The sequence below is a fragment of the Marmota flaviventris genome, chromosome 16, assembly GCF_047511675.1.
Source record: "Marmota flaviventris isolate mMarFla1 chromosome 16, mMarFla1.hap1, whole genome shotgun sequence".
Taxonomy (NCBI): Eukaryota; Metazoa; Chordata; class Mammalia; order Rodentia; family Sciuridae; genus Marmota; species Marmota flaviventris.
In genome coordinates, this window is record NC_092513.1 from 276,073 (window position 1) to 289,280 (window position 13,208).

General features: G+C 45.8%; 1 protein-coding gene across 2 annotated transcripts; it reads left to right on the forward strand.

Annotated features, from left to right (window-relative positions):
• The first annotated feature begins 12 nt into the window (after positions 1-12).
• Txnl4a (thioredoxin like 4A) lies at positions 13-11,818 on the forward strand. Of its 2 annotated transcripts, XM_027935347.2 has the most exons (4): positions 13-88; positions 222-417; positions 7,215-7,318; positions 11,534-11,818. In XM_027935347.2, exons 2-4 carry the CDS (start codon positions 265-267, stop codon positions 11,703-11,705), a joined length of 429 nt encoding a protein of 142 aa, XP_027791148.1. In that variant the 5' UTR covers positions 13-88; positions 222-264; the 3' UTR covers positions 11,706-11,818. The 2 variants fall into 2 exon arrangements, with proteins under 2 accessions (XP_027791148.1, XP_027791149.1); XM_027935348.2 differs by lacking the exons at positions 13-88; positions 222-417 and adding an exon at positions 436-589.
• Positions 11,819-13,208: the final 1,390 nt, after the last annotated feature.

A 13,208-nucleotide genomic window follows, 5' to 3' on the forward strand; every position in this document is an offset into this window, starting at 1 on the left:
GAGCGTGATTCCGGAAGTGCCCCTGCGCGGGAGGCGCTGGTGCGGCCGGGAGGTGCGGGCCAGACGAGACCCGGAGACAGAGGGCAAGGTGGGGCCCGGATGGGCCGGGGGCCTGAGCGGGGCTCCCACGGGATGGACGGGGGCCTGGGCTAGGGGCCCATGGGGCGGGGGGGCGCGGGGGTCCCGCAGTCGCGCGACTTCTGCTCTTTTGTCGCCTGCAGGCAGCTCGCGCGGCGCCCTGCCGCACCGCCCGGCCACGCCAGCATGTCGTACATGCTCCCCCACCTGCACAACGGCTGGCAGGTGGACCAGGCCATCCTCTCGGAGGAGGACCGCGTCGTGGTCATTCGTTTCGGGCACGACTGGGACCCCACCTGCATGAAGATGGACGAGGTTCTGTACAGCATAGCGGAGAAGGTAACGGCCCGGCCTGGCTCCTCACCCTTCCGCGTTCGCCGGCAGCGGCCCGGTGCTGGCCCTTCTGGCCCGAGCAACGGGGACCCGTGTAGCGGCGGCGTGGCTCCCGGCATTGTGAAGATGGCCTTCTGTTTCTGTCAGAAGCGTCCGTAGTTTTCCAAATTTTTAAGAGGTAGCAATTTTTCTTTTAATTTATGGTTCAGTGAACAAAAACGTTTGCGGGCTTTGTTGGATGCTTTAAAAAGAATTTAGGTGTAGTTGGACACAAGACTTTTATTTACTTGTTGTTAGTGATGCTGAGGATCTCACCCAGGGCCTTGCACGTGCCGGCGCGCCCTCTACCGCTGAGCCACAACCTCAGCCCCTGTTGGATGCTTTTTAGATGTTGAAGAACCTTTTTTTAAATTCATGTATTTGTATGAGATGCTAAGACTCGAACCCAGTGCCTCCACATGCTAGGCCAGCGTTCTGTTCTACCACTGAGCCGCAGCCCCAGCCCCGTGGGTGTTCAGTCCTTGGATTGTGCTTGTTTGGGTTCCTTGTTATTTTTGTGTTTATAAAGAGAACTTGTAGGGCCTGGGATCGTGGCTCAGCCGCAGAGCCCTTGCCTCGCATGTGTGAGGCACTGGGTTCAATCTTCAGCAGCACATAAAAATAAATAAATAGGGCTGGGGATGTGGCTCAAGCGGTAGCGCGCTCGCCTGGCATGCCGTGAGGCCCAGGTTCCATCCTCAGCACCACATACAAACAAAGGTGTTGTGTCCGCCGAAAACTAAAAAATAAATATTAAAAAAATTCTCTCTCTTTAAAAAAATAAATAAATAAAGGTGTTATGTCCATCTACAACCAAAAAAAAATTTTTAAAAAAGAACTTTGGGTTTGCACATTGGTAAATCCTATACTTTTCTTTTTTCTTTCTTTCTTTTTTTGTACTGGGGCTTGAACTCAGGGGCACTCGACCACTAAGCCACAACCCCAGCCCTTTTTTGTATTTTATTAGAGACAGGGTCTGCCTGAGTTGCTTAGCGCCTTGCTTTGGCTGAGGCTGGCTTTGAACTCAAAATCCTCCTGTCTCAGCTGCTGGGATTACAGGCCAGCGCTAGAGCGCCCAGCTTATAATTTTTTCTTTTGGTTGGTTTTTGCTTTAATCCTTTCTTCTTATGAAATCATTTCATTTGTAGCTGGAATTATTCAAGCACAGAATACACTAAGAGGAAACAGAAGCATGTGTGGTTAGAGTTTTCCTGATTTTTTTTCACATTCATACACTGGGTGGTCTGCAGCACTTGTTTGCTGATAGAAAAAGTGCATTTGTAGGGCATTCGTGTATGGTCAAAGGTCTTATTCCTTTCCTGTAAATTTCTTTTGATAGCTTTAGGAAGAATTTTATTTGGGGTTTTTGTAATTGTAACAGTAGGGTAGAAGATAAAGATAGTAAAGTGATAGTGAAATATCTAACATTCTGATGTTCCACAAATAATTTGAGATTATTATAATGAAGAGTAAAAGTTACAGGAACTCTGAAGCTATTTTTTGCTCTCATAATAGTTAATGTAATTTGGGTTAAAGTAATTCCTTTGAGTAAATGGGAGTAGATATAAGATGTGTTTTTTTGGTAGGAAAGGAAACACTGATCTGCCCTTTGGTTAATTTTTGCTATCCTATTTAGGAGAAGCAATGTTGAACTGTTTCTGCATTTCAGTCAAAACAGATGTCTCTTGCAGTGCTTCAGAAGTGCAAATCAGAGATTTGGATACTGTTGATCTGGGGCGGTTTTTTTTTTAATATTTATTTTTTAGTTTTCGCCGGACACAACATCTTTGTTTGTATGTGGTGCTGAGGATCGAACCTGGGCCTCACGCATGCCAGGCGAGCGCGCTACCGCTTGAGCCACATCCCTAGCCCATCTGGGGCAGTTTTTAAAGAAACTTCTGAGGGAATTGTGGCATGACTTGACTGTGGGTCTCACTTTCAGAAACCCTTCAGGTCAGGGTCAGAGGGGAACTTTGATTATCAACCATTTCCCAGCTACTTCTTATCAGATGCCAAGATAGTGAGGACTGGAGGTGCATGGGGAGTGTGTTGGGGTCCTGCAAGCCAGGGTCCTATAGGGGATCATTTCTGCATTGCGAAAGCCTCTGTGGACAAGGGCAGATGCTGCTTTAACTTCAGAGAATAGTCAAAAAAGCATGTCATTGCTGTGTTGACTCTGAAATAACTTGGGCAGAGCTTCTGGAATCTTTTGCTGTTCACCTTTCAGGGGTGGCTATGCCAACCCTGATCCGCGGGGATAACTGGGAATGGGAGGGCCTTTGGCTCTGCAGAACCAGGTGGAGCTCAGCAGGAAGCTCTTAGGAGGGAGCAGATTCACCTTGTGCCTGGGTTTAATGAGCTTTTTAAAAAAATATTGTGTTTTAGTTACTAAAAATGCAAATTTAAAATGTATTAAAAGACTATTGGGCTGGGGATATAGCTCAGTTGGTAGAATGCTTGCCTTGCATGCACAAAGCCCTGGGTTCAATACCCAGCACCAAAAAAAAAAAAAAAAAAAAAGGAATGTTAACAGCCGGGCATGGTGGCACACTCATGTAATCCCAGCGGATCGGGAGGCTGAAGGAGGAGGATCACGAGTTCAAAGCTAGCTCAGCAATAGTGAGGTGCTAAGCAACTCAGTGAGACCTTGTCTCTAAATAAAATACAAAACAGGGCTGGGGATGTGGCTCAGTAGTCGAGTACCCCTGAGTTCAATCCCAGTTCAAAGCCAGCCTTAGCAGCTTAGGTCCTAAGCAACTCAGTGAGACCGCATCTCTAAATAAAATACAAAAAAGGGCTGCGGATGAAGCTCAGTGGTTAAGCGCCCCTGGGTTCAATCCCTGGTACCAAAAAAAAAAAGTATTATTTATTTTCTTAGTAAAGTCGTTTGGCAATGTTCAACAGCAGTTTTTGAAACTTAAGGTTTGGATATAAAGAACAGTATAATTTAAAAAATCTCCCTCTGTAGCATCGGCAGATTGTGGGGCCTCTTCCTCATTTTGTCAAAAGCCCTGTTTGACTGTTTCAGCTGCCTAAAAGTGAGTACAATTTCCACAAGTTCAGACTGTGTTGTGGACTGGCTGCTCCTGCAGCACCCACCCCCACCTCATGCTGAACACTTAATGGAGAAAGTTAGTCTGAAAACAGATACACTTAAATGTGTGTGTCTTACAGATTCATGGAGCTCAATAAGTATAGGACAGTGTGTTAGAGTTTCCTGTGTAGCTGCCAAAGAGGGTATTCCATGTGCTTGTGAACTGTTCTAGCATTTTGTGGGAATATGGTTTGTCACAGCAGTGCTTTGGATTCACTGTTCTCTAAATTCCTTGATGAGTAGGAATAGATGGGACCTTTTCATGTGTTCAAGAGCCCAGGCAGATAGAATTTCAAATCTCTTCAGTGATGTCCTTGACATACAGTAGTGCAGTCTAATGTATCTCCAAGGCAGATACATCTGTGGACTTTTAAAGGATGATGTTCAGAACCCGTCTTGATCATCCCATTAAGGGTCACAGAGGTGGTGGGTCCCGAGGAAGTCAGTGCTCGGCCAGGTGAGGACTCATGGGACAAAGCAACCACCTCTGTTTTCTGAAGAGTTTCCTCCTGGCTGCAGCTGCCCCTGGGGAAATGTAGTTCCACCTGTAGGGACGTTCCTCAACTTTCTCTAGCTTGGTATGTGCAAATCTGATTGCTTAGATGCCTCCCCAGCCTCCTGAAGGTAGGTCCCTTGTCTGGTCCTTCTGCACCACTGCTGCACCTTCTTGTGTTCTACTTCCTCATCCCAGGTGCTGAGTCTGGAACTTGGCTGCTGTCTCCTCTTTCTCTTTATTCTGGTGTTCTCTTTGCTTGACGGATTCCCACCCTCCTGCAGCCTTGGCCTGCTTTGGGCAGGACTCTTCCTTCAAAACTCGGCTTCGGAGATCTCATCTAGAGCATGGGCTTTGGACAGACACAGGCCACTTTCCATGTGGCTCAAAGTCATGACCTTTCTGAGTCTTGATTTCATTATATGAGAAACATCAGCAAGGCCTTTATTTAGAGGTGTAGACTTAGAATTTATGAGTGAAGAGTGCTTTGTGCAGGGTGTATTCTGGGTGTCCCTGAGCCAGACTTCAGTGTGCCACGAGTTCAGTTGGGTCCTTGCAGTACCAGAGCTGGACATGATAGTCTATTGGAATGGACAGGGGGAGATAACATGGGTATAAGCTAGAGCACAGGAGGTGCATGCTGTGTCTTGAACATGTGGCTTCCCTGGGTACTCAGTGCCCACAGATTTCAGGGTTGTGTGGTTGGTATTCACTGTGTCTGCTCCTGAGCAAGCCTTCTGGGGTAGAAGTGCAGCTTGGCTCCCCTTCCCAATGCCTGCAACCATTCCATGTCTTGGCTCCTGTGATGAGAGTTTGTTTGGTTTTATTTAAAGCCAGAATACAACTTAACCAGTTTACTTTGAAAATAAAGCTGGTCCTAGGGACCTGACATTTACATTCCCTCTGCAGATGGTGTGGGAAACCAGTCTTGGAGAAGTGTGTGTTCATGAGTTGCCTGACCAAGAGGAGGATGTGCATTATCACTGTGTGAAAGCCTCACATGAAGGGTTTTGCAGAGTGACATGTGGGCAGTGAGGCACACCAGGTGCCCCTCATGCCAGAGTTCCATAATAATCTCTGCACCACAGCTGGAAGGCAGACAGGTGGAGGTCTCACCACAGGTCAACTCTGTCTTTCCAGAAACGGTTTAAATTTCCTTAGTGAGGTTTGTTTTGTTTTGTTTTTGGCTGGTTTGTTGCTTTGTTTGTTTGGTAATATTCTAAAAGTGAAGCATGCAGTCAATGAGTGAGGTTTTTCTCCCTCAACCTCTACAAGTGTCAGCATTTGCCAGTCTTGTGTTTTCTTTTTTTTTTTTTAAAGACAGCTTAGTTTTTTAATAATTTTTTTAAAATTGTTGATAGATCTTTATTTTATTTATTTGTTTATATGTGGTGCTGAAGATAGTACCCAGAACCTCACACATGTCAGGCATGTGTGCTACCGCTGAGCCACAGCCACAGCCCCAAGTCTTGTGTTTTCTAAACCTTGTTTGCCATGCTGTGATACTTAGAGCAGATCCCAGGGATCATGTCATCATCTGTAGGTGATGGTCAGGATTTTAGAGTTGGTTTTATGGAAAGGCATATTGTACATACTGGTTTCCTGTAGCTGCTGTGAGAAACCACAACCTAGAGGACTTGAAATGATAGAAATTCTCTCACAGTTCTGGAGACCAGGAGTCCACGGTCAAGGTGTGGCCAGGGCTGTGCTCTCTGGATCCTCAAAGGGAGACATTTGGTCTCTTCTGGGCTCTGGTGGTTACCAGCCCCTCTGATTCCCTTGGTTTACGGACCCCATCACATGAGACTCTGTGTTCCCATGTCTTTCTTCCCTCCCCGCCCCGCAACTGAGGGTTGAACTCATGTGATTTACCACTGAGCTATACTCCAGTCTATTTTGGCCTTGAATATGCAATCTTCTTGCCGCAGCTTCCAGAGTCACTAGGATTACAGGTGTGGGCCACTGCATCTATCTACGGGGCTCTCCTCCTGCAGGATGACCTCCTCTTACCTGATTTCTTCTTCAGTGATCCTCTTTCCAAATAAGTCACATTCTCAGTTTTGGGAGTTAGGACTTCCTGTCTTTTGGGGCAGTTGCAGTTCAAGCAGTAATGTTACAGGTAAGTTGGTTATGCTTCCTAGAGGGCATTGAGACAGTTTATAAGGAGCCTTTAACATGTCAAGATGCTCTGTTCCTGAGATTGTATTTTAGCATTTGTTCTTAAGGCCAAAAGTATACCAGGTGAATGACAGGTGTTTGTGGAAAACAAGAGAAGACTGGTAAAATAATGGCATAGCTGCTTGGTGGAATAGCATGCAGGGATGAGAACTATGTTTTTGGAAAGTAGGTAATTTGCATAAGAATGCTTATATTAGAGCAGTATACAAAATACGACCTCATTTTGTTAAAACAGTATAAATAAACTTTACAAATATAACCAGGAAAAAAGGTGGGACAGAATCTCTCAGAAATACTGATGTTTTTCTCTGAGTGTGGGATTGGAGGTGTTTTTAGTCTTAAAAATTTTTCTGTGGGGCTGGGGTTGCCGCTCATTTGTAGAACGCTTGCTTTGCATGTGTAAGGCATTGGGTCTGATTCTCGGCACCACATAAAAATAAATAAATAAATAAATAAAAGTATTGTGTCCATCTACAACTAAAAATAAAAAATAAAAAAAAATTTTCCCTAAACTTCTGATGAGCTTGTAATTAAAGAAAAAATTACTAGAAATTGCACATTATCAGCTGGGGTCCTAGCTGTTCATGTTTGCAAGGGTTCAAGCCTGAGCAGCTGGGCTGCATGGGCAGATTCTCCAGGCCTGCTCAGCAGTGTTGCTGTCATGAGTACTTGTGGAGGGCCTCCTGGGTTACACCAAGTTTGTGTGCCGTGATGCGTCTGGTCTGTTTTCTGCAGGGCTTTGGCAGCTAGCTGCTTAAGTCAAGTTTGGCTAGCTCCTGGCCATCCGAGGTCACAGTGCAATTTGGAGTAGCCAGCTGGTCAGGATGCTGGCCGTGTCATGGTGTTTTCTTAAGTGTTAGCACTGTGGGGGAAATGTTGGATAAGTGGTTTGAAAAAAATTGTCCAATTTACATAAATTCTAGCTTTTGATTTTTTAATGTGATTTTTATGGAATGAAAGTCAAATCAATCTGTTATTTTTAATCTCTTTACTTTTTAGGTAAAAAATTTTGCAGTTATTTATCTTGTGGATATTACAGAAGTACCTGACTTCAACAAAATGTATGAATTATACGATCCATGTACTGTCATGTTTTTCTTCAGGTAAGTTGTTATTTACATGACATATTGTTGGTTTGGACCAGATTCTATAGCCTAGAAGGAGTGTGTTAATAATGAGCCATTTCATGATGCAGGTTATAACACAAGCTGATCAGTGACGCTGAATGGTTTTCAAAGTGACAGTTTCCATTTTAGCATTACTCAGTGACCAGTTACCCTTTGAAGTAACTTTGCCCAGAAATTTGGGTGAAGTGGAATGAAATGGAAGACACCCTCATTGACATTTTAGATGCCTTTACATGCAATCTGTGGATGAAAAGTGTTTTAAAATAACTCACTTGTTAAGCGTGATGTCAGTGACTTTAATATTTAATGTTCTGTCGTCAGAGCAAACTCTGAATGTCATTACTCTCTCACAAATACAAGTTTATCTTCTCAGCTCAAAAATTATGTTGTGGATATTTAATTTGGAAAGAAATCACCATTTCACACTATTGTTGACAAAATTTCTATGGTAGTTACCACAGAAGTTGGTAAAAGCAGTGTCAGTGTTGGCTGTATTCCAGAACAGGCGATTCCTAACCTCTGGGATTGCATGGGGGTGCTTTAGTTTATGTTCTGCATGATAGTGCTATACATTTGCACCCGTTTGTGAGCTTACAGTTGTGGAGGTGCAATGTCTGGCAGGGCCAACTGAGTTCTCTACTGAGGGTCTCAGAGACCAGGACCATGGCCTGGGTGCTTGGGGAGGGCCTAGGGAGAGTCCACCTTGGCTTGCTGGAGTTGTTACCAGATGCAGGTCTCACAGTGGGGCTGAGGCCTGTTTCCTTGCTGCTGTCATCTGGGCTATTCTGCTCAGAGCCCTGTACCTCCATGGCAGTGTTGGGTGTGTGGAGTCCTTTGCATACCCTCTCACTTCCAGTTCTAGTTAGATCACCCAGACAATCCAGGGTAACCTCCTTATTTTAAAGCAACTGATTAGGGACCATAATCTGTAAAATTTCCTTTTCAGTGTAACAGAGTCACAGAAATGAAGCTTTCTTTTGATACTGGGGATTGAACCCAGGGGTGCTTAACTGCTGAGCCACATTCCCATCTGTTTTTTGTGTTTTATTTAGAGACAAGGTCTCACTAAGTTGCTTAGGGCGTTGCTAAATTGTTGAGGCTGACTTTGAACTCCTGATCCTTCTGCCTCAGCCTCTCAAGTTGCTGGGATTACAGGTTTGCGCCACCATGCCTGGCTTGAAGGCCCCCCATCCTCTTTTTAAACTTTTTTAAAACTTTATATATTATTATTATTATTAGTGTTGGGTCAAACCCAGTGCCTTAATGTTCTAGTCAAATGCTATACCACTGAGCCACAACCCCAGCACTATAAAGCCTTTTTGTATTCACAGAATTATGGGAAGCATTTTAGGAGTTTGCCTCCTGCAGTCTGCTCTCTGTTTCCAAGGATTTGCATCCCCAGCGGGCTGGGGATATAGCTCAGTGGTAAAGTGCTTGCCTCGCATCTCTCCCTTAAGCAGAATATTCCTCACCAGGGTTACTGAGGACCCCATCTCAGGACCGAATCAGGTCCAGAATCACATTTTCCACATCACCTATGTTGGGTGCGCATAAGGCTTTGCAGGGGACCCTCTTCTTTACTTGTGAAGCTGAGACAAGTGAGGCTACACCCCAGCAGAGGACTAGGCCTAGGGAAATGCAGAAAACTGGGAGGCTTCCCTCCAGGGCTGGACAGCGAGGCCCTGGGCTGGCCCTCCTGACCCCATGTTCCATATTTTGGGACAGTTTCTGCCCAAGTACCCTTTTGCAGTTGAGGTTTGTAGGTGGGTAGTTTGCCATCCTGCATCTTGCCACTGCACTGGGGCCATTACCTCCTCCAACACTTCTCTCTGCCTCTCACAGTTTCAGGTCAAGGGGGATACCTTCCCCCATATGACACATTGTAAGCTCTGATGGCGATGCCCAGGCTTCCAGATGCCTCCCGTGGGCTGAGAAGACCTGTGAGGCATACCCTCATCACCTGGGCCTGGGTGCACTGACCTGTGATCTTTTCTGGTTCTCAGCAAGTGGCCATATGTGCTCTTCCTTTTCTTTGTTCCACACAGTCAGCAGTCATTGTGGAATTCAGCATCTTGTTGCTTGCAAAAGCTAAGAATCTCTTCTTCCTGTCCCTTCTTCTCTTCCTCACCCTACCCCCCTCCCCCTCTCTCCCACTCCTTCCTTTTTCTCTCTTTTTCTCCTCCTTTTCCTTTTTTTTTAACCAGGGATTGAACCCAGAGTTCTTAAGCACTCGGGCCACTTCCCCAGGTTGGTTTTTTGTTGTTGTTGTTGTTACCAGGGATTGAACTTATTGGCACTTGACCACTGAGCCCCGTCCCTAGCCCTATTTTGTATTTTATTAGAGACAGGGTCTCACTGAGTTGCTTAGCACCTTGCTAAATTGCTGAGACTGGTTTTGAACTTGTGATCCTCCTGCCTTAGCCTCCTGAGCTGCTGGGATTACAGGCCCTGGCCACCCCAGACCTTTTTTATGTTTTGTTTCGAGACAGGTTCTCACTGTGTTACTCAGGACCTCTCCACATTACTGAGGCTGACTTTAAACTTGCTATCTTCCTGCCTCAGCCTCCCAAGCTACTGGGATTACAGGTGTACACCATCGCGCTTGACATTTTATTATTCTTGTTAGCTGTTTATACCAGTTTGTCTGTTGATTTCCTCTCAGTTTACTATACGTTGCAAGAAGAAACCAGGCTTGCACTGTCAAGTCTTTGCTTGGAAATTTCCTCTGCTAGATATCTTAGCTCAGAGCTCATAAATCCTGCATTTCACAACTGTAGGACACTGTGACCCTGTTATTTCCACCATGTAGGAGGATCCCTTTCCTGCCTTTGAGCAGCTGACTCTTCTCTTCAGGTGAGACAGGGAGGCCATTTGGGGCTGGAGATGGTCTGGTGGGCAAGGAAGGTAGGAGACAGCTTTGGGTGGTGGCAGGGGCACACTTTGTGTATTTGTGGTTTTTAGGACTGATGGTCTACTTAGAAAAGGAGATGAAACTTGCTGCTGTTGTTCTATTACCTAGCATAAGTAATGTGAGCACTTTAGTCACCCTATACACTGGATATGTATGTTGAGTGCCTCCAGGTTTCATGGTCTTGAGCTGGGACATAGGGACAGATAGGTGGTTCAAATGGGAGTAGAAGTGCCAGAGGACAGTATGTACAGAGATGTAGGTATCAAACTGGGCTGTGGAAATGTGCAAGGGACTCTCACTCTGGATGAGCCTGCTCCCTCACAGCCACACATGGGCCCTGAAGGTGAACCACAGGACAGGACTGACCTAGCTAGCACCTGAGCACAGGAACAGCTGAGGTCCTTATCCCGGGTTTCTGGGCCAGCGTGTGGACCTGGAATGTCACCCTGAAAGCAGATATTTGATACAAAGAGTGACATCAGATGAGTGGTAGCTGCTTTGGTTGAGGGGAGACCAAATGAGAGGCCTCCTGAGAAACAAGCTTATTGAACAGGGTTGAACTGGACATATGATCCTATAAATGTGAGAAATTGTACTAGTAAAAATCTGTCTTCAACAAACCAGGAAAAATCAAGCAAGTGCAAAAGAGGGTTAGCAGCTTTACTCTGGACGGTGCAAGTATGAATTCCTAAGATAGAAGTCTAATCTCTTGAAAAACAAGTATCTAAAAGGGTCATCTACTTCCCTGGTCCTGGAGATGCAAAATGTCATGGGTAGGATTTTTGTAGAATTTGTGCCAAGGACTTTTAAGAGCAACATGAAAAACTTACTGCTTTTCAGGAAAATTAATACAAACCTCTGACTATCCCTTTAGGATATTTGTCCAAAGGACATATAGAAAAGTCTAGAAAGAGTTTGATGTCCCTGCATTGTGTTATTTGTTTGTTTATTTATTTATTTGATTTTTAAAAAAATGCATTCTTTTTTAATATTTATGTTTTAGATGTAGATGGACACAACACAGTGCCTTTATTTTTATATGGTGCTGAGGATCGGACCCGGGTCTCGCCCATGCTAGGCGAGTGCTCTACCGCTGAGCCACAATCCCAGCCCTGCATTGTGGTTTTTAGAAATAGCATTTTGGTGTCTCAGCCTTTTCTTGATCCGAGGTCTCCTTTTGGTTGTATGTATGTCAGTGATGCAACAAGCATTTGTAACAGCAGGAAGGCGGGGCTCTTGTGGAATCTGCTGTGTGCACTGGTGCCTTTCTCTCTTTGCAGGAACAAGCACATCATGATTGACTTGGGCACAGGCAACAACAACAAGATCAACTGGGCCATGGAAGACAAGCAGGAGATGGTTGACATAATTGAGACTGTATACCGTGGTGCCCGTAAGGGCCGGGGCCTGGTGGTGTCCCCCAAGGACTACTCCACCAAGTACAGATACTGAGGCTGGTGCCATGGGGCCCTTCCCTGGACTTGCTCTGGTCTGTTGAGAACTGGAGGGCTAAGGGTCACACACCTTCACGAGCTGAAGCAAATAAACACCTGAAGGAGCACCCACCACTGTTCTTAAGAACCTGTGTAGCTGACTGGTGTTTGTGGTCTCAGTTAATTGCTACCTCACCCTTGCAGAGGGGTCAAGGTGTTTTTCCTGTGGGATTGTGTTGAGAGCCACAGCCGAAGGGGCCCCAGCAAACTTCCAGCTGCCGGCTGATGATTGGCTCACAGCGGCCCCAGCAACATCTAGCTGATTGGCTCTTCTGCGGTGATGCTCATTGGACTGTTTCCCTGTCCTTTCAGACCACGGAGCTGCTCATTGGGGGACTTTTTTGGCTCCGCCCACGTGACCCAGCCAATTGGCCTCAAGAGCAGGAGGATTGTGGGAGGTGGAGAGAAGCTGGTGGGAGAGAGGCTTGTGGAAAGCTGGTGGTGGCAGTTGAGGCTCTGAGGGTTTTTCCTGAGAGGCTGTTTTGTTTGGCGTGTGTGGTTCTAAAAATAAAGTTAGTTTCTTTTGACAAGTGGCTCCTGATTGTGCCCAGCCAGACTGCGGCAGGATTGGATTCTGCAGTCTTGAATAGTTTACCAGGGCTGCCATGGCCAAATATGGTAGACCTAGTGGCCTCTACCCCAGAAAGCAGGGTTCACTTCTGGAGGCCAGAAGTCTGAGGTGAAGTTGCAAGTGGATTGGGTTCCACTGAGGGTGAGGGGAACATGCAGGCACCCACAGTTCTTTTGTCCCTTGGCTGGGAGTTGCTGTACTTGAACTCTGCCTGTCTTCACAAGTGCATGTATATGTCTGTCTCCAACTCTCCTTTTCATGGGGATGCCATTCATTGTGACTTCATCTCATATCTGCAATGACCACATTCCAGGTAAGTCACAATCTGAGATGCTAGGGGTTAGGACTTCTGTGGTGATATTAATCTATCACAGAATCCAAAGTCTTGATCGTATTCTGGTTACAAAAACAGTGTAATGACCTTTGGAGGCTTTCCTGTGGGCAGTGGAGCTGCTTCTTTTTCTTCCTGAGATTGGGTTTGATGTGCTCGCACACATCCTGTTCCTGTGGCTCCTGGTCTATCCAGAGAGCAGTCTCCTTATTGAACTCCCAGGCTCCCATGGCTGGAAGTCCCTGTCACCTCTCAGTGCACATTTACTCTAGTGAAAGCTGGGGGCACATCTAGAGAGGCTCTTTTGGCCAGGTGTCCTTGGGCAGGTTGCTTTCTACACACATAAAGTGCTGAGTGCTTGGTTGGTATGTGGTGGAGTGAGTGAAGTGCTCACTGCCGTAGTTAAAACACATGGAATACCTGAAAGAGTGAAACAGATTTCTTATCTACATATATAGGTAAGAATGCTTCTTAATTGGATTTAAAATTCAAATGTGAGCCTGGGGATGCAGCTTAGTAATGGAGCACTTGTCTAGCATGTATGAAGCCCTGGATTCAAT